The 22,740-nt window shown below is 34.4% G+C and overlaps 1 protein-coding gene across 1 annotated transcript in view; it reads left to right on the top strand.

Annotated features, from left to right (window-relative positions):
- Positions 1 to 22,740, top strand: part of LOC140331139 (dynein axonemal heavy chain 5-like) — a 160,821-nt gene that overhangs the window by 96,809 nt on the left and 41,272 nt on the right. Inside the window, exons 57-62 of the mRNA XM_072411892.1 lie at positions 4,417 to 5,081; positions 5,795 to 6,075; positions 6,500 to 6,715; positions 8,467 to 8,634; positions 12,586 to 12,804; positions 13,822 to 13,998. Of these exons, the coding sequence (XP_072267993.1) occupies positions 4,417 to 5,081; positions 5,795 to 6,075; positions 6,500 to 6,715; positions 8,467 to 8,634; positions 12,586 to 12,804; positions 13,822 to 13,998 (1,726 nt within the window). The remainder of the gene's footprint in view (positions 1 to 4,416; positions 5,082 to 5,794; positions 6,076 to 6,499; positions 6,716 to 8,466; positions 8,635 to 12,585; positions 12,805 to 13,821; positions 13,999 to 22,740) is intronic.

Here is a 22,740-nt window from a genome sequence, read left to right as displayed (position 1 = left end):
TAAAAAAAAAACTTAAAGTTTTCTTACCAGGTAATAATTTTCCTAAACACTTTAATTAGGCTTATTATGTTAATCGTTTGTTTAGTTTTTTCCCCTTTTTCTCAAGTTTTGATAAATAAAATATTTTAATAAATTCATTTTTAAAGCCATTACCACAACAGGTAAGAAGACATGTTGGTATTTTCAGTGTCATAAATCATGGCCTCCATTGCTGAATTTATAGACCCAGGGCTGAAATTTAAGAATTGTTTTTGCCCAAGAGGGATACGCAGATACAAGTGTTCAAGCAATTAAACATTAATTTAATTACTTTTTTTAATGAATACATAACTGGATTGAATAGTGACCTTTTAAAGCTACCAGGAGATCAGTTTTAATTTGTACAAAAGGAGACATTCTTAGGTTCTAAATTATGTCCCTCTATTTGAGTAATATATAAGGTATATTTGTAGGTCAAAGCAGGGAAATTCAGGAAATTCTCATCTATATACTGTGGTGTTGTATGTAAAGAGAATGGTTGCCAAATGTAAAATGCATGTTTATTGGAATATTGCAGGAACAATATATATATATATATATATATATATATATATATATATATATTTAAATTATTATTTATTTAAATTTATACATAATTTAGAGTATATTTAAAAAGATCAAGAAGAGACAATACCACACTAAGACAAGAACATCTAACAACAGTTTTTTTTAATAAATGCATATTAAGGTAGTAAATTATTTACCAATTTGAATGTATTGCTTAAATATACATACATTTTTAATGCAACAAAATACAGTAAATATTCTTGGTGTGTTCTTCTAACCCTGATGAATTGGGAGACTAGGTCCCCAAAAACTTGTTGGCTGATGTCTGTCTTTTGTTGTTCCTACTATCTATTAGAGAGCTGCCTCTTACCCTCTGACTTTTCACTTTCCTCTTACCACTAATGGCCCAATGTTTAAAAACTTTTCAGAAATCTTTCAAAACATATGGTTTAGTCAAAACAACCTGAAGTACCACCATTTTGACAGATGTATTTGGAATAATATTTTATCATCCAGTTAAAACCTTTGGGCTTTTGAGCAGAATGTATTAAATTCTTTATTTGCATTTCAAGTAAATATTATATGTGAACATTTGCTCTTTACCCTAGAGATAACACTTGATTAATTTTAGGAGGAAGTGTACATTCTGTGCGTTAGACTTGCAATTCAAAGGTGCTTTTATGTCTTGATATTTAGAAGACTTGAGAGGAAAATGGAGGATTCAGAGAAATTCTCTGTATATAACAGGAATTTAAATAATGCTGATGCAGAGGACTGTAACCTTGGTAGAACTAGATTACGCTTTCATGTTCCTTATTTTCAGTATATACCTTCATCATGTATTAATATGTCAGTGAGACAGTTGCAAGAATTTATGGAAGTGTCAAACCAGTTTTGCTCTTGGACAAATATTCTCACCTGCTTTATTAATAAAATTGTTTAAAAGTGAAACTATTTTTTACTTTTTAAAGGGTCATTTAAAGGACAAACAAACCCTAGTCAAATGTTCATGTATGAAACATTAGATTAATATGCAGTGCTGAAGGAAACTGCAGTATTGAAATCTAATTTGACTTCGGACTTTTTAAATGTAAAACATACTTCACTGCTCAGCTAGCATGAAAAGAAACTCAGCAGTGCGATTGGTAAGAAAGACCAATTAGCCCATCCAGTCTGCACTTTTTTGTTTTCTTAAAAGCAAACCTTATATGACTAAGAAATAAGGAATATACAGCAGCACATACATCATAATATTCTAGAATATCATTGGAAGACTCTCTGTGAACTGACTTATACAAAGTACATACCAATGTAGGCAAATCAGATCTGTATTCAAAATTTTTCCTTATTAAATCTTCATTTGCTGATCACTATGCAAAATTTCTTTTTAGACACATTGGCCCTGATTTATGAAAGCTCTCCAAGGCTGGAGAGAATACACTTTCAGAAGTGAAGCTGGGTGATCCAGCAAACCTGAAATGGATCTGGTCCAGGATTCAAAACATTTGCTAGCAAATAGCAAATGATTTTTAACAATCCATTCCATGATTTATGGATCACCCAGCTTCACTTCTGAAAGTGTATTCTCTCCAGCCTGGGAGAACTTTAATAAATCAGGGTCATTGGGCCTGATTTATTAAAGCTCTCGCAGGCTGGAGAAGATACACTTTCATCAGTAAACCTAGGTGATCCAGCAAGCCTGGAATAGATTTCTTAAAGGCTATTGCTATTTGTTACTAAATGTTTTCAGTCCTGCACCAGAACTATTCCAGATTTGCTGGATCACCAAGCTTCACTGATGAAATGTATCTTCTCCAGCCTGGGAGAGCTTTAATAAATCTGGAATGGATTTAGTGAATTATTGAAAATGTTTGCCAAATAATAGGAACTGACCAGCTCAGCCTTCCACTGTGAGCCTTCCACTTTGGGGAGAGCAACGGTTGTCAACAAGGCTTCTCTGCTGGTAGACATTAAAAAGAGGTCTTCCTGTCTTCATCTCCATTACATTAGGGGCAGGGGAATTGGTAATTTATGGATTTTAGCTTAAAAAAGACAATAAGCTTACTTGTGCTTTTACTTACATACAAGAAGTCACAAAAACGCTGAATTTCTGCTTAAATCAACACTAATGAGTAAAATTAAGCAATGTATTTTGGCTGAAATAATCATGAATTTTTGAGGTTTTTTTATTTACAATGCATATTAGGGGTAGTAAAGTATTTTACCTGCTTGAATTTATTGCTTTAGTAAATAATAATGCAACAATACTGTATAATTCATATTCTTGGTGTGTTCTTCTAACCCTGATAAATGGGAAGAATGTATTAGGGAGTGAATTTTACTGAAATAATCATGAAGGTTTTTTTTTTTTTACAAAAATGTTTGTGAAATGCATGGTGGTTTATACTGGTTTGAGGGTAGAATATCACACAATGACAAAAATCATCAGAGAAAATGCATTCCAAACTTTTCACTGTGCAAAAGTAATTTTTTGTGTGGAAATTCTTGGATTATTCTAAATCAACCCGTATTTCATATGCATACTAAAAATGTTATTAGCCTGAAAAAAAACTTAAACTTAGATGGGATAGCAACCATATCTTGTGTGTCTCCACAGCTTGCGTAAACCTATAGTATAATATAATAGTATATTTAAATGTAAAATGCTGGAATGAGTAAGGATACTTGCTGCTGAACAGCTAAAAATTGGGTAATGACTGAAGTCAGGAAAGTATAACATTCAGATCAACTGCAAACAGGAACAAATTACTTTGCCAAATCCACGTTCAAAAGAGTAATATACTGCGGCTTACCAGTCCTGATTAGTGTGTTGTTTTTTTTTTTTCTAGTTTTATTTTCTTTTATTTTCCCCTGTTGAGTGATGATGCCATTAACCCATTTATTGCCATAAGGTAATAACCCTGACTCACTTCACTTTAAATATGAGTGGTATAGTCACCCCAGGGCAGGACTACAGAACATCTTTCCCTCTGCTCCTCTTTATAACAAAGGAAAATATTAGCATAGAAAATTACCAACATGAAAATAGGAGAACATTATAATTTTTTTATACACTTTATTATACACTTTATATTACACATGCTGCGCCCTGTGAAAAAAAAAATCTTTATGCTGCATATCGTAATCTCTTTTCAAAAGCTCCCCAACAGTTTTAGATTTCATAGTAAGACATGATGCCTTTTAGAAACTCTGTAAAATAATTTTATTGGATCATGTACTGTAGTCAGGAAGACAGGAGTCAGTTCAAGTGCATTATAGTAACAGAGAATTATACAGTGACAGACTCAGGGTTGCATGATGAAAGCATGTATGCTATTAAAATCTGGATATGGACACATATTGGTTTTTATATTGGACTATGTTTTATGGCCTTGGGGTTGTGCTGAAGTTTTACTGATTTTTTTATTTGAAAGAAATGTCACTTTAGATTATTTTAACTATGTGTGGTGCTGTCTAGAGTCAAGAATTATACTCATTTTGTTCAATTATTGCTTTGGGTACAGTTTTACAGTTTGTCTTAAAATGTCCCAGGATTGTTTTAATGACACAAGATGTCTACTCTTTTGCACTGCTTGCATTTTTTACATAAGCAGTACTTGGCTTCTTAAATCTGATGAGATTTTACCATTGTAATGGAAAGGAAAGAGCAACTGTTCACATCATAATAATGTTTCACTTTTTTTATGTGTAAGGTGTAATAGCTCAAAGCATATGATAAATCAAAACAGAATGTGTTAATACATAGCTCAATATCACACATGTGTCCTCACTTTGCCTTTCTACTTAAATACTTATGTTATTTGTGTTTGCATTTATAGTAGATATATAATATTATGTTATCTATTATAGAACCTATGGAACAAGTAATCTTCTGGATGATCTAAAGCTGTTGTACCGTACAGCTGGGCAAAAGGGAAAAGGAATAACTTTCATATTTACAGACAACGAGATTAAGGATGAATCATTTTTAGAGTATATGAATAATGTGTTGGCTTCTGGAGAGGTGTCTAATCTGTTTGCAAGAGATGAGATTGATGAAATCACACAAGATTTGATTCCTGTTATGAAGAAAGAATACCCACGGAGGGCACCCACTCCTGAGAACCTGTATGATTACTTCCTTTCTCGTGTACGCAGTAACTTGCACGTTGTGCTTTGCTTCTCTCCAGTTGGGGAAAAATTCAGAAACAGAGCTCTTAAGTTCCCTGGTCTTATTTCTGGGTGTACTATGGACTGGTTCCAGCGGTGGCCAAAAGATGCTTTGGTTGCTGTTGCCCATCACTTTTTGGCTTCTTACAAAATAGAATGCACAGAAGAAGTAAAGCACAGTATTGTGAACACAATGGGTACATTTCAAGACATTGTGGCTGAAAAATGTGTGGAATATTTCGAAAGGTACAGACGACAGACTTATGTCACTCCAAAATCCTATCTGTCATTCATTAGTGGCTACAAGGCAATATATGGAGAAAAATATGAAAATGTTGGAAATCTGTCCAACCGCATGAAAACAGGTAGGTTTGTTGCATGCCACGTTCATCTAAATTAAATCAATGCAAACTAGTATTTGTTCATTCATTCATTCATTCATTCATTCATTCAATTCAGCAATACAATATTTATTATAACTTTTGTGTTTTTTGGCCTCTGTAAAATTAGTTCTGATAATCTAAAATTGTTTGAACGTATTGTGGTAAGTTGATCCTGTTATCTTGAGAAATTATTTATTTTTATACAATATTAGTTTTTTTACAGCAACATGCAGAGCCAATTATTTCTTGTTAAAAAATATCTGAATTAAAATTGTTTTATTGTTGTTCATGTAATTCTGGTTAGAAAAAAAAAAGAACTCAGCGTGTTGTTATGGTTTTCATAGACCCTCCCTTTTCAGGGCCTTTTGTTCACGAGTTCTAATTTGACCTGCATAACAAAGCACAGAGATGTAGTACTTCATTAGAGTTAGCACTTTACATGTCCTGTACATTCTGTTCCTTCTGTCTGATTTGTTGCTTGCTATGGCTTGTTTTTACAAAACCAAAAAGACAACCATGTCAGAGATTACAACATATGTGTAAGCCACTGCAGCCTGAGATTTACATATAGACACTATTAGGGCAAGCATCCTTCCCCAATCTTTGATACAGGACAATATGTTTACAGCATTCATTTATCTTCATTGCCTTGATTGTTTGTGTGCCTTAATATTTACATTTTATTTGTTTTCCAGGACTTGCGAAATTGATGGAAGCTGAGGTGTCTGTAAATCAGTTATCAAAAGAGCTAGCAATTAAAGAGAAAGATTTGGCTGTTGCTTCTAAGAAGGCAGATGAGGTATTGCAGGAAGTGACTCTTAAAGCTCAAGCTGCTGAAAAGGTAAAGATGCAGGTTCAAAAGGTGAAAGACAAAGCACAAGCCATTGTGGATGAAATTGCTATTGCCAAAGCATCTGCTGAAGAAAAATTGGAAGTCGCCAGACCAGCCCTTGAGGAAGCCGAGGCAGCTTTGCAGGTAACAATGACATTAAGACTATATGATTACCATGTTCTTTGGCAACATACATTTGTTGATTACAATTTGGAATTTGGTTTATAAATTAGTGAATTTAACATTCACCAATCTTTCATTGCAGGTGTATGTTCCTGGTTCATATGTTTTAAATTACAGTCATTGATTCACCTGCAGTGATTGCTTGGTAAATGTCACAGTCACTGCTCTAAATAACATACCAGTAACTTTTATTTTAATATTATTATTTCATATATGTTTTGTACATTATTTGTTTAGCTTTTTACATACTTTTAAACAGTAAATTTTAATGTTTATACAGATTATTAAATAAAGAATTTTCAGTAATAAAGCAGTTTTCTTTTTACAAGTAACAGATTTATATGGATGTCTCTCCTAGCTGATGCCGGTATCTTATGTCTTTCAGACAATTAAGCCTGCTGACATATCAACAGTTCGAAAACTGGGTAGACCTCCTCATTTAATTATGAGAATCATGGACTGTGTGTTGTTATTGTTCCAAAGAAAGATTGATCCAGTGACAACTGATCCAGAGCGAAGTTGTGTGAAACCATCCTGGGCAGAAGCCTTGAAACTAATGAACAATTCAGGTTTTCTTAACTCATTGCTAGAGTTTCGTAAGGTAAGTGTAGGTTTTGTTTGTTCTATAAATGGGATTTGAATAGGAAAGGAAAGTTAATTATGTTCTTGCCACAGCTAAGATACAAATTAGTATTATTTTTGTGCGAAGAGGAAGGTGACAGGCTTTTTTACTTGGTTTCGCTGTTTAATAATAATAATTAAAAAAAAAAAAAAAAAAAAAAAAAAAAAACCTGTACCAAGCTGAAGGTATATTTTGATAAATAATAGGACTTAAATTTAGCCATTTTTTTTACATGCACAAGTTATCAAAGTTGTGCTCTTCTACCCCTTTGAAATAACTCAAACTGTATTGTGACTAGTTCCATATTTAATTTAGTTGTAGAGCTTTCCAACTTGCTAATTCCCCAGTGGCCCAGTGGCTTTAGTTTAATACATATTTTTCAGTGTGTAACAGTTGTAGCATTGTATCTGTGTTCTCTCAAATTACCACTGGTTCTACCACATTGCCAATTTTAAAATCCTTTCGGTAAACATAAAAACAAAGAAAATAAAGTTGATACACTGATATTGTAAAATGCAACTATTTGAATAGTACTGTAACAGCAGTCAAACCGTAACAATCATTACATTGATACGACAGTAATTATAGCTTCACAACATACAATATATTATTGTATTTCACACGCTAAATACAAAATCCCTTGGGACTTTGAGCATAATATGTATCTCTCTGCACCCACCCCGTTGTTCTGCCTGCTGGAAATCACTGTTTAGTATATCAAAGCATTGTTCGCAGTAATGTGCTCTTCATCTGCTCTGAAATAGTTTTTTATATATATAGCTTTTAGATCATTAGATCCTTAAATATGTATAATAAATATAGACAAACAAATTACCTTATAATGTACATTATGTGATCTGGTAAAACTTTCAAACCTGCAGTTACACCAAACAATACTGTCAAAAGCTAGATTTGTCAAAAAAGAAAAACACACATCAGAATGATGCCTAAGGCTGCTATTTCACAATCCCTGATTAGATAATCAGGTCACTGAAACTATTGAATTTCATATCAGTAGGTCATTAAAACGAACGTGTATTCATAGATTGCCACAGAGATAATAAGTTTTCAGTTACTGAAGGTCAACTTTAGTGTACTGATTGCAACCTATTGTCACAATGACTTCCTCTCTTGTTAAATAACTTATATTTACTGTTTCATACAGTTTAATATATCACAATACATATATGGTATAGTTGATTTTTCCCAAATATAGAAAAACACACTTGTTCTGGTACTAACAACCAACAAAGATCTAAAGTAAGATATGGGTATTGCTTTCTGACCAACAATGATATATTGCTTTCTGGGGATGTGGGATGTAAGGATGCTTTATCACATCAGGCCTTTCACACACTTTTAATGAGTCCTCCTGTTTATACGTTACACTTTTGCAGTGCAATAAATTGACCTGTGCACCTTTCCCTGCAATACAGCAAATTAAATAGGCAAAATTTAATAGGCAAATCTATCCAATTCAGATTTGCCAATAAGCGCAAGTTCTGATGACCAACCCTAAACATACCTAGGATTGTTGCCTAAACCTTCCTTTTTATTATGGTTAATACATATTATAACAGTTTTGTGTGCTTTTTTATGTTGTTGACAATATTGTAAATATTTCCCCTACTCTTGTTCTACTTTATTTATCTTTTGCAGTATTAAACTTGTCTCTTGTGTTAGTCATCTGTAACCTAACTGTTATTTAATGTTGTGCTTATTATATTTAGGACTCCATCACTGAAGAAGTGGTTGAACTGCTGCAGCCTTATCTGGACATGGAAGACTATAACCTAGATTCAGCGAAAAAAGTGTGTGGCAATGTAGCAGGCCTTTGCTCCTGGACACAAGCTATGGCATATTTCTTTGGAATTAACAAGGAGGTTCTTCCTTTAAAGGTATGGAACAATTAGTTAAAGGAGCAGACCATATAATATATATATAATTACCACATTTTGCATTACATCTATTTGAAATTCTATCACATTGCTTAATCATTCAAAATATGAAAGTGAATTTACCTTCTTTTTGATGCTACTCACAAAATAACATACAGGTGTATTTACACTTCATATAATTTGGTACCTATTAGTTTTGACATCTTCCTCTGAGCCCATGGAGATGTGAGTTTTAAATAGGTTACAGCTCTTGTTAACATAAATGTAAAGCACATAACCATGGTCAGACAGAATATAGTTGCTGTCAATATTCACATATCTGGAAAGATCATTCCTGGTTGATAGGCTTGGTATTTTATCATGGGAAGTCCAGATTCAAGATAAAAGTCAAACAACATACAGCTAGGATTGAACAATATAGTTGTGCCACATTTTAACCACCAACAATTTCTGATATCAAATAGTTTGACCACCATCATAGGCATCTAATTGAGAAAGATAGCATGAGCCATTTTGTAGAGTAGCTCTGTAGCTAAGCAGATAACACATGTTGTCTTGCTACACTGGAATCCTGGGTCCTTTTCCTATTTTTTTTTTAGATTGCAAGCTTATCTGTAAAGAGATTTTGTTAATGTGTATACATTAATAGGTGGTTGTTTGTAATTAGACAAGATGATATACCTGTTTCTCCCAATTAGTTTATCACTCTTCAGTAATGCCCAATAAATCCAATTCCTTTGGTTTTTTTTTTAATCACCATGGTTCTAAAAAAAATCTAAACATGTAAAAATCCACAGCAAACTTTAAAATAGTACTTTATTAGATCCACAAACTTAGGTTTTCAAACTGTTTGTTATGCAGTGTTTTATTAGTAGGTTATATGTTTCCCCTCGGCTAAAAATGTGTAACATTGTGTTACATTCAGTTTCATTATATATTTATGTTGTTCCATCTCCCCCCTGCTAGTTCTCAGGCATATTCTCCTGATTAGCTGGAGTTAAGCTGTGCACAATGAGAATAATTAGTTCTTGATGAAGCTGAAATGGAAAACTGTAAAATACTTTCAGTAAAGTTCCAAGAATCTGATTTTAGGTTCCTTTCCAGACATCTAGCTGCTTGTTCTCAGAATTTTCCAGTATCACACGGGTTGTTCTATTTTATTGAAAGTGGCATATTATAGTCACAATATTCATATTAATTGAATAAAGGCAAATCTGATTTTGGCCTAGCAGAACATTACATAATTGGAAAAAATGGGCAAAATAAAATACTGTGCTGAAATGCTCACAAAAATGCATTGTGATGTTTTCTAGGCAGATCTTTTTATTTTATTATTGATTTTATGTAAAGGTCACGAAACAAAAGCTTATGAGACATACCCCTTGTTTAATAACATGAACAATAAACATTACAAACAAGAGATTTTCCAAGAATAATAAATGAACAAAACTGGTCCACTCTATTTGAAGCACATTTAAGATGTATTTATCATGTTATCACATGGCATTCTTTCTTGTATAAGGAAATAAAAACAGATAAAGGGCATTACAAAGAACAAAAAAGTGATGCAATAGTGCAAGAATAACTCAAGCAAACACTACTATATTTAAATTTAGATAAAGCATTCTAGATCCTTTACAAATGTTACCTTGATATATGTCAGTTATTTTATGCAGTGATTCTATGCACTAACTGGTAATGTGCCATGACATGGAGGGAGAATAATACCTTTGCTACAATGACCTATGTTATGGACCATCGCTTTATGCATGTATAAATGTAGTGGAGATTTGGCAAGTAGCAATACGATATATGTATATGTAAGGCCCTGGTAAGCACCAGTACTCACTGGACACCAGTCCCCCAATCTAACGCCGCAATCTTAACTTATAGCAAGCCCTCACTCAGCCTTGGGAGACAGGTTGCGTCTCCCAGCACTTGGTTGCCCCCAGGACTTAGTGCACAGAGGGTGGTGTCTGGGGATGGGCCAGCAGCTTACCAGGAGCCCACAGATAAACAGTACAGAACACACCAGAAAATCCAGAAAACAAGCCGAAGTCAGAAGATCAGTTCACCAAATGAGGTACAAAGGAATAAACACAAGCAGAGTTGGGGTCACAGGCAGAGGTCGGTACAGGCTGAGTACAAGCAGGATATCAGGAACAGGCAAGGGTCAGCAACACAAAAAACACCTAAGAAACTCTCCAACACAGATAAGCCCAGCTAACGCTATAACAGGCACAGAAGACTGGAAGCAGAGAGACTATAAAGCCCCACCAGCCAATGACAGCATGGGATTACACAGGAACCACTCTGCTAATCAGCTGCAACACAGCTCCAATTCCACTCAACTGTGCAGCCTCAGTGCAGAGGATGCAGAGAGGGAAAACACAGTTACAGGGAAACAAGGATGCTGCAACCCTCAGAGCACTAATCCTAAAATCCCTGTGCTACTATGAGTGCAGCCGCTGAAGGGAATAGGCCGAGCGCTCCCTCCTGCGGTGGGACACCACCTGGGATTGTAGGCCCAAAGAGCTCCTCCTAACAGTAAATGTATCAATGACAAATCATCAACTAACAGAGGATAGCTATCCACAGAATTAGATATTTTTCTGACGCGTTTCGTGGATTAAACTGCTTCTTCAAAGGTTAGATGACAATAGAATGGTGTAATACCCAATAACTAAACAAAATGAATGCTTCAGAGAAAGTAATAGGTCATTTATATAAACCACACATTGAAATATACAACAGATCTTAAGAGGTTATTTGCCCTTAATATTGTTTCAGCCTAAGCATAAACACACCAATTAGGAGAGCATCAGCAGGATAAGGTTCAGATCAATTTCAAATCAAATCCATCTATAAAATACAATAAAACTTGAAGTATAACTAATCAATAATGAAAAAGATTACTCAATTTGGATGTAAAAAGTTTGAAAGGGTAAAGTTTACGCATGGAACCAACAATATTATAGCTTAAAATAACAACTGCCAATATAACCAGTTTACAAGATTGATATAAAATACTATCAATATGTCAAATTATTAAAAATAACAATACTAAATTGCTGTAAATGATAATAGCAGGATCAGTCTTACTTTGCCCTTTCAATGGGAAAGGATTCAATCAGTGCACCAGCGCAAGGTTCCAAGAGAGACTCCCAACAGTCATTCGACCTGATGCTGCATCTGCTTGGTTTGAAAGCATTATTTATTAATCTTTTATGCCAGGTAATATTTACAGTAATAGTAAAAAAATGAAATTAATTCTTGTTCAGAAGTGGTGCAGTTTGATAAGACTGATATTCTAATCTTTTCATTTGTTAAATAAATATAAAAAACAACAACAATGATTAATACATATTTAGTAACATAGTACATATGTCTATAAGCAATATTTTTGTTGTGCAACAAATAAAAAAAATGCTGTTAACTCTTGATACAAACCAAAAACATATTTGGTTTCATTGCTGCCCCCTGCGTGGCCTTTTTATTTCTTTATTTATTTTGGGGCGTCTATTTTAACTTTACAAATAAACAAGATTGTGTGAATTTCCAAGTGGCACAGTAAAATCAATATGCTTGCGCAAACTATTGTGAACAGCATGAGTCCAAAAATGCCTTGGTGTCAGTTTAATTATTGAATGATATAGGGAGTTAAATATGTTATGGCCTGCATAGTGCTGAATTTAGAGACCTTTTTAAAGGGGTATGATTATTCTCAAAGCTCTTGGTTCTAGTTTTGGACCTCCTTTTTTACATAAGTAGGTTTATGTTGGTTTTTAGGGAATTGGTAATGCAAAGTCAAAAAAAAAAAAAACAATACCATGACACAATTCTGAAATACTGGAAGAAATTTAGGCATACTATATGTAATGTTGTATTAACACAATAAGTGTGAAGATTTATCTTGTTCACCAGTTTTGTTCTCTCTCCCGCTCTTCCTAGGCTAACTTGGCATTACAAGGAGCCAAACTTGCAGTTGCCCAAGCAGAACTGAACAATGCACAGAACCAACTTGATGCCAAGCAGAAAGAACTGGATGATGTGCAGGCCATGTACGATGCTGCTATGAGAGAGAAACAAATGCTATTGGATGATGCAGAAGCCTGCAGGCGGAAGATGAACAACGCTACAGCACTGATTGAGGGACTCGGAGGAGAAAAAGTAAGAACATATCCAAAAAAAAAAAATATGTTTTTAATTCTGGTATTTTTACAGTCTGTCCCACTGATATCACATGGAGGTATTTTATTATAGAAATATGTTGGTTTTAGTTTTTGCTGTTTAACTGTTCCCTATACATTAGTAGTATGTATGGATTGGTAGTATAGGAAAATAGTCCAAACAGAGGTTTTTTTGGCAACAGAGTATTGTATTAATGATAAATTCTCAAAATACAATACATTCAAGGCAATATTTGAGATTACGCATCTCTCACAATATTGTAATGTTTCGTTATTTGGGCCAGTGTATATGGCACTAGACGGTGTACAACTGACCATAACGTAATATATGGTAATAGAAAAATCCTATTAGTACAGTGTCCAGAAGAAGAGATATGAAGAATCACAGGCATGAGATTGTGTTACCCAACATGTTTCACCCAACATGGGCTTCCTCAGGGGTGATATCACCCAATCAGAACTCCGGTATGTAATCATCCAGGTGTTAGGAATACATGAAAGATGGTGGATCTCACGGTAGATGGAAGGAGGTGTATCGATTGGTATTAGACTGCAATTTAATATATGTAGGGTGGAAATCATGTTTTTTTAAGCATCCTGTCACTCCCTTAGAAATAGCTCCATGTAAATTTGGGATCACCTTGCGCTGAACAAAAATGTTTTAAAGAAAATCTGTGGCTGTGGGGCAGCTTAGGGGAGCCCTTGAAACCTGGGATATCTGCAGTATTAAGTGTGCCTTTAGATTTCGTGAGCCCCACACTAAATTGAGCTGTTCACTTTTGGAGGCTCTAAGAGATAATGTTTCCAAAAGTCAGATGCCCTTTAGCTTACAGTGAGGGATTCACATGTAGGTATGTCTTTATTAGCTCCACTGACCATTAAAAAATGAGTGTTATTTTATTGCTTCCTAGGTCTGGTGTTATTATATTTTAGTACAAAAAAATAAGTATTAGATATCACTTTTCATATATCAGTTGTATTTGTAACTTTTCTATAGATACGATGGACAGAAAGCAGCAAAAATTTTCAGAATCAAATTATTCGGCTAGTTGGAGATGTTCTTTTGGCCACTGGTTTCCTCTCCTATAGTGGGCCATTCAACCAAGAGTATAGAAGTCTACTGCTGCAACTCTGGAAGAAGGAAATGAACCATAATAGGATACCATATAGCGATGTAAGTATTTCGGTTACAAATTAATCACATGCTTCTATAGTGAACACCTTTTAGCTCTCCACAAAAAGCTGACTTTTCAAACAGCAATCTATGAGGCCAGTTTTAAAGAAAACTGTTTCTTAACTAATTAAAATGAACCACTAGGGTTCTAAATAGTGGAACCTATATAAACACTAAACTTCAGTCACATTGATTCTATCTTATACCTGTGGCAATCCTCATATCTGTTTCTTTACAGTCTGGCTGCTCCTGGGTCCCATGTGTCTTCTATAAACAGTGCTTTGATTTCAACAAGCTAGCATAAAATATAAATGTTCAGCTAGGACATTCAATAGGCATTCTGTATATTAAATAATGGGCTCAAACTCCAAGGAGATCTTGGGGACACGGATTTATTTGAATACAAGCAAAGTATTGCCAAGGTTACCAGTTTCTTTACACCAGTTCCTGTACTTCTTCAACTGATTATATGATTTAAATCTGAAAGACTTGACTAAATATTAGTTTTTTAGGGAATTTGAAATAGCTCTAAAAACTCCACCAAAAAGTATATGTTGAAGGATTAAAAAAAAACACAAAACACAACAATTGAAATAATGTGCATGCGCTGTTTTTAAAAAAAAATTTTATTCGCACTGCAACATATGGCACGTACAGTAAATTTTCTGGTGTGCAATGCATTTTGGGTCTTTGCTGAACTCCAATATTGCAGTTGTAGTTGCTAGAGTAACAGATCATTAGGCAATATGTAATTTTAATAGAATTAAACTAATTTGAATGATGGAAAAAGATTTGAAAGGTTACAGTATACATCACCAGTAAATTTTGTACATTTTACCATTATGTTACAGCAATTCATCCAAAATTCTTAGTGCATAGTTTTACTATGTGTGATTGTGTTAGGGCAACAGCTGGGTTAGTGACTCAACCCCTGTGCCACCATTCACTGGACTATCAGCAATCTTTAGCAACTACACAAGCAATGACAAGCTTGCTAGAAACAAATAAAAGTTGTCATAAAACCTCAGTATGACTCATATGGACAAGGTTACACTAGGTAAAATCACAGAATACTGGATTAATTAGAATTCATCTCTTAAGGCACAAAGTTTAGTACTGCTCAATATTTGAAAAAGCATATTTGGCATTGTCTTATTGAATTAATATCTCATGTCATTAATCACAATGCTTCAGGTGTCTTAGAGAGTGAAGTTAGTAATTGAAATGTTTTTAGAATGCAAACAACACTATAAAGCAGTAAATGTGGCTTTTGCAAAATGTTTACTTGATAGTGAGCCAGTTAGTGACATTGTAAAAACATGCACTAGGAAAGTTCAACTGCAATAAATGTTTGGAAGGGTTTGAGCAATTCTTCATTTTTAAAAATGAATGGTTCTCCATTGGGGAAATGTGTCCCTTTATTCATATTTGCCACCAAGAAATCCCAATTTCCCCAGAACAATAGGCAAGATCTAATAGGGGATAGCAGACAACTGTCTAGGAGGGAGAATACTCCTAACATTTGGGAGATTTTCTCTACCTTCCTGTTGTGTTTTTAGGACAGGAAGTTAAAGGCCAAAACTAATCTACTTTATCTGGAATGTGATATTTTGACTATTTATGCACTTTAAAGGCCTGACACACACTAGTCTACACCATAGGCTTACCTTGTGTTTCTTTCATCTTTCACATCTTTCACACACAACCTTCATTTAGGTCTGTCAAACTTATATTTAAATGAATGAATAGAGGTTATTTAATAATGTCCTATACTTCCATTTTATTCATGAAATTAGTACAGGCAGGAAAATGCATGGTCTCTAGTGGAAGTGTGTCCCATTATTTTCTGTAACATTGAAATAAAATTTGTAACATGTTAAGTAGCATTGTAAAACAGATTGTAGATGAGTTTAACCTGCCCTTGTTGCCCATATGATTTTCAGAAAGCTGCTCCCCTTGTAACAATATGAACAATAAAAGATTACAAGAAAGCTAGGGTATATTTGTGACAATACATTTATATTGTGATAGAACAATCAGTTCAAAATATATTCAGATACACATACATGGTTATCAACTTATTCCATGTAGTTGATGTAGAGAGAAGTTAGCTGAGCTAGTACAGTATAGTCCCTATTAGAATGGTAAGTGTTAACGTCTCATACCCGACGCGTTTAGCCATTCAGCTTCATCAGGGGATAAAGAGCATGTTGTCTTATACTGTACAATAATGAAATCACAGAAAGGCAGAATATTTTAAGTACACAGCAAAAATGAAAATAAAAATAATAAATTAAAAGTAAATATAGGAGTGTTTTTGTATTTAAAGAGCTTTTTAGTGTAGATAATCAGTGTCCATAATGTGTTTGAAAATGGTCAGGTTGTGTTAAAATTCAGTAACATGGTGTTTATATCCAATGTTCACACTGATTTTAGTAATTTATTGGCATATAGCGGTTAGTTGTACTGCTTGAAAAAAATGAGTGTTAATGTATATTGGTCTTTATATAAAAGGTTACACTTACTGGTATTATTGGCGGGGATGCCTTTGAAGCAAAGAGTTATGGGTTTTAATATTGAGGAGAAGTCCAACTGTGACTATGGTACGAATGAGTTTCATTAGTACAAATGTAATATATATTAAAAATTAATTAAAGTGAATAAAATAATTGTATATAAATGAATATCACTGATTTACCAGGACAAATACTTGGGTATGCACGGGGTTGAAACCTTGTGCATGAAAGGACTTTTAGTTGAGGCTATGTTGGAAGGAAGAAGGAATTTGATATGAGTAATAGTATCAAACAAATTGCATGTAAACCACCAAAGAAGAAAGATAAGTGACACTGACCGCTGATGCTGAAATGCAAAAAATGTAACGCTTTTTGCATGAAAATATGGACAGAATCAGAATGCAAGGGGGGGTAATAAGCCTAACACACTTGTGTGATTAGCATTTGGTTATACTCTATGGACAAGATCATGTCATGCTGAGTGTGGACATAAGGATACAAGCATGGGTAAATATAGAATTAATTGAGACAAACTCACTTTTTATACTAAGACATTTTTAGGGTGGGGTTCCTCCTGAATTGTACCATAAATGGTAACATGTTGTCATGTTTTTCAGTGCAGGTAAAATAGAAAACATTTAATAGATTTGTAACCTAAATTCTTAAATACTTCAATATGACTGAAAATTACAAAAAATTCTGAGATTTATCCCTAAAAAAACACTTTCATCAAGAAACATTTTGCAGGCTGCTCACAAAAGTAAAAATGTTTACAATTGGGACAACATATAATGCTGCACTTCAAAACCAGTTTGGTATACTTTTCATAATTAACAGCAATGTGAGTTTTTTTAAGTCTGAAACTCTGAGACAGACCACGCTAAATCCCAACCCGGCTCACCAAGGTGTCCACTGCTGGAGAAGCTTCTAGCTTTTCGTAAGTGTCAGCAGGGAACAAGTTGAATTATTTTTCTTTCTGTGTGAAGCATCGGAACTTGCTGCTCCCACTGCTAATGAGCAGTCACTCTTGCAATCATGGCTTCAGGCATCAGATGCTATACAAGCAAGAGCCACTCAACTTAGTGACATTAGGGCAAATACAGGACCTAGTACAAAAATTCTCTGCCACTTATAAAAAGTTTCATATGATTGAGAACACTACAGGGCTATTCGCAAGTACAGTAAATGCTCATTTCAAACATAACATGTATGTGATCACCCTGAAAAGTAGACTTGCTAACAATCTTTCTTTAGCATTTCTTTTACATTTTTGGGGGGTTTATTGGTCAGTGTTGTGTGTCAAAAAAACATTCTACTTTGTACTGGTATATACTTTGTGGTGTGTTGAGAGTCATGTGTGCAGTTTACAGCATTTAATAATATTGGTAGCTCATTTGAAGCGAATGAAGATACTTTAAAAACACATGGACAAGGAATGTGTTCAATGCCCATTCATACAGCCCAAAGTTTATTTCATATTTATATGTTTAAATTGCCAATCAAATGTAAAACATCATGTTTCTGGGTATATATTTCTAGCTTTCGCTTAATACTTTTTATTTATTTTTTGTAGCACTTTCATGGCAACCTAATACAAATTAACCCCTAGGCTCAGAATGTATATAAAACAATCATATTTTTCAGGAAATATACTGAAAACCAATAGCTTTTTAATTCTCTAAATGTATATCTTCTAAGAAAAAATGTAAGCTGGATAAAGAATTGTAACTAGATAATGCATTTTGTATACAAGGGACGTGGTCACCATAGAAGTCTTCTGAAACAATGACAAATCTAAAAGCTTATGGTCTTTTTAAATTGTGAACATCTACCTTTCTAACAATCCTATGAATATTGAAGCAATTTAGAAGGTTATTACAGACATATTGTTTGATCACTCTGTTCAAGATAATGATATCTGTACATTATAAGGAAGCACTTTTTTAAGTTAATGAAGTGCCCCTGTTTTTGACCACTGGCTTAGTTAAAATAAAGTTTTCAGAAAATAATTTTTGTTTTATATCACTACTGGATTTCAGTCAAAAAAGCCTTCAAGTGAGATGAATATAAACATTATACAGAGCATAGGTTTTCAAACCTATGGAGCCAAATGAAAAAAAGCTGTTTCTGCATTGGGACCCAAGAAGTGAACAATTACCAAACTGTCAATAAAACCATACAAAGTCTAGTAATTATAGCTGAAAAAGCATAGTTAACTAGAAGCTCAGCCACAGCACACATATGACACAGCCCATGTGCCTACAAAAAATATAGCTTCCATTGCATATGCTTACCTGCTTTCAGTAATGTATACAGAATACCAACACTGTACACATTATCTGTCACTGTCCTCTACACCCCTCATCCACCTCACTCATCTGCAACCTTCACCCCTTTGTCTACCATTGACCTCTAAGACCATTGTTCACAGTTGCACCACTGCACCCCTATTTCGCCATTGCTAACCTGTACACCCCATTTAATTTCCAACAATCACTCCATTGTACTACTTCTTTCCTATTATACTACTGCTATCCTGTATACCTAACCCTATTTGCACCACTGTGTCTCTTTTCTATTCTGCCACTCCCCCTCCCCATTAGACCACTAACATCTGCACCACCTTACATCACTGTCTCTGAAATCCAACAAATCCAAATTGGTCCACCAGACCACTGCTAACCACAACACCCCCCACTTGCTTCTGTACCCCCTTTAACCCACTGATAACCTTTCCACTTCTACTGCTAATCTCTGCTGTAAAAAGTACAGGCAACAGAGCAAAAACCTTGGCTTCTGAACTTTGAGATCCAAAAGTTGCACTAACAAAAAAATCTGGTGAGCAGCTTAAACATGTATCCCTTATGTAATACCTTTGTGTATTTCAACTCACTCCAAAAGCAATACTTAACTAATAATGCCTTAGGTGAATATATAAGTTAGTGCTAAAGGCGTGCTAAACTAAAAGGCTGGGTCCCTAAAAATGGATTTACTCTACCTGATTTCTTTGCTCATGTTTCTGCTACACATCTTTTACAATAGTAATTTGAGCACGTACAGCATGGCTACATATTTTTTAAATTTCCAGAAAATATCTAAAGTGTAATCATTCACTGTTTAGAGTCTGTTTTTTAGAGTAAAAGATATCGCAGCATACATTTCATGTTGTCTTTCCTATTCTTTTCACAGTTTTAGTATACATTCAATTATCACATTTTAGATGACTTGAAATATCTGTTATATATAGTGCTGCATGTTGGGACAAGTGAATAATATTCATGGCACCGTCTCACTTTAGACTGTATTCAAATGCGGGCAGCCACAGTACATAATTTAGTTAAAAACTGCTTTCTGGTTTTCTTTGATGTAGGCTTACAATATTCGAATCTGTGACTTGGTAAAGATGTCTTTTCAAAGTTGCCCTTTGTGGTCAGACTGCATATTACATAAATCATAAAACTCTGTTGTGTATGAACTGGTTTATTTTGAATTCTACAAGCAGAGTAAACACTCCCTAGCCTTCAATCCATGTCATTTTTTTATTGGAGAAAGGTGATTGAGAGTGTCCAGGCTTCATTGTCACTTTTGGTTTTCTCTAACAGCCGGACGTTTTAATTAATTCTCTCTGTCAGTTCTATATTTCTTGGTTGCGAAAGCATAGAGTACCTGTCATGGTTCAAAGACTCAAATAAATGACATTTGTGGTTTATGGACCAAAAAAATGACAATGTAATGGAAAAGTTCTGACTTGTAAGATTGAGTTCTTGTTGAAGTATTGCAGCCCACTACTTCTGAAGTACAATAAAACTGTCAGGCCTTTGGTGACATTTAAAACATAAAACAAAACTAAGGTTATTATTTTGCACCTTCTACCCCATGTTTGATATATGACTTCTGTTCTGGGTGCATTGGTATTGGCCCTATCTTTATAAAATCTTTAAAGCAAAACACCAGCCAAAAAGCATATATACTGTACTTTTTTTTTTTTTTACTATAAAAATATTTGCAATTCAGTTCAGCCATTCATGAGCCCTGAATATCTCTACCACTAATCTTCTAATGTCTACTTCTTTCTCCCTTGGCTATGAAAGACCATCTCCAAATATCTCCGCCCCTTCCTCTTGTGAGAAACACCTCTTCTTCTTGCTAAAGTTACCTGAAAATATGTAACTTAGACAGCATTGTGCTCTCCACTCTTGGCTGTCAAAAATTGTGCAGTTAGCCACTCCCAGTCACCCCTATTTAACTATTTAACTACTACTCCCAGTCACCCCTATTTAACTATTTAACTACTACTACCAGTCACCCCTATTTAACTACTACTATGCAGTTTTTTATCTCAACTGCGGTATTTGACCACCGCATTTTTCCAGATGTAGAAAAGGAACTGTGTGGCCACAACCAACTTGTTGCTTCCAGGTACTGAATCACAATCCACTACAGCAGTGTCCAAACCTGTGCACGAAAGTGTTGCCAACTGCTCCTATTAAGTTGAATTGAAGAATAGTTGAGCTTGTGTTAGAATGTTGTGGTCAACTGCATGTCTGAAACAGGCCTTAGGGTTTGTGTATAAATAAGTATAAATATAAGGAATCTGCTCTGCTTGATCTTTGATTATAATATGATTATATAAATACTGTAATACATTCTGATACATTTATACTGCATTTATTCATGTATATCCATGGTAATGCAATGTAAATAAATTGTAAACTAGTTTGAGATCAATTTTACTTTGATAGAACCTAAAATCATTTAAGATAATTTACACATGAGTGTCATTTTAACAAGCCAAGTGCAGCTATTAAAAAGCATGCATTTTGAAACCAGTAAAATGCCATATACCTCATTGGACATGTTGCATTTACATGAATGCAATGCAGTGAACAGGCCCTTCTGAAATACCCTTTATCTAAGCACATTACTAACTTCTCTTTACGGTATTCCTTCTGATGTCTTCTGTGTAGGGGATTGCACATAGATGTATTCTATGTAGTTATACTGATAGACTTTTAATGAATACTTTTTTTAATTTATTAGGTTGTTAAAGATACAGAGTTTACTAACCTAGAATGCGAATCAAACAGAAAGTAAAAAAAAAGATGGGGGTTTTGTGTGGCAACAAAAATGGATTTATAATAAAACGTTTTTAAGGTGCATACGATTTCACAATGCTCCAATGTTTATACCAAAAACAGCAGTTATCACGTATAAATAGGATCTAAACATCATCTTTTAGTGGGTTGGATCAGATTGGGTACTACACCTGTCTCCTATTAAACTTACAAAACATATAATTCCAAGAGAGAAAGGGAAGAGGATAAACAACGATATTGTGATAGGTCTCAGGTCCCGATGCATTTTGCCCTCTGGGCTTTCTCAGTGAATAATGAGAACCCTTTCAATAACTAACATATAAGAAAATAAAACACATTCAAAAATATATCAGGAATAAATAGGTATCAAAAATACAGATCAAAAATTGGTACAATATTGTTCTAGATATCTTTGAAGAATAGTGAAACGAACGACTCCTAGATACAAGGGCTTCTCTACTTGCTGGTGTGCGGGACGGGAGGCTTGATGGGGGGGGGGGTTTGTTTGTAACGTATGTAATGACCAAGACAAACTGTGCAGTAGCACAGCTTTCTACAGAAGTCAATAAATGTCTAGGCCCCATAAATTTTTTTTTTTGCTTTGTTTGTGATTAACTCACAGTGCGGATTTTTTTACAGTAACTGCCACCTCACTACTGCCTAATAATATGTTGAAACAAACATCTGTCCTAATTGCATTTATTGAAATAATGTACCTGTTCCAACTTACTTACAATATCAATTTGTAAAGATTTGTCAAAATGACATAGCATATTAAAGTTTGGTGGTGTTTTTTTTTTTTTTTTTAAATTGGCTAATGAAATATAGTCACAATTGTCCATTGAGGCCCAATATTGTCAAAAGAACCCTTAAAGAACCCCATGTATGTCTACACACTAAGCCGTGTATGTAGATTCGATGCAGAGATAGAGTAGATGTGCACATGCATGGAAGCTACATCATTTCCAACTAGTTAAAATCTGACAAATACATTTTTAAGTGTGTAAAAAATTGTGTTATTGACTTACTTTTCTTGCTGCAGGGCCAACACAATCTTCCTAAATATTTCCTATGTTTTTTACTGACTTTCTAAGCTCAAGCTACTGTGTAACACACTTTTAATTTACTGT

The sequence above is a fragment of the Pyxicephalus adspersus genome, chromosome 5 (assembly GCF_032062135.1).
Source record: "Pyxicephalus adspersus chromosome 5, UCB_Pads_2.0, whole genome shotgun sequence".
Taxonomy (NCBI): domain Eukaryota; kingdom Metazoa; phylum Chordata; class Amphibia; order Anura; family Pyxicephalidae; genus Pyxicephalus; species Pyxicephalus adspersus.
The sequence above is the reverse complement of the archived record's forward strand: the minus strand, read 5'-3'. Positions and strand labels throughout refer to the sequence as shown.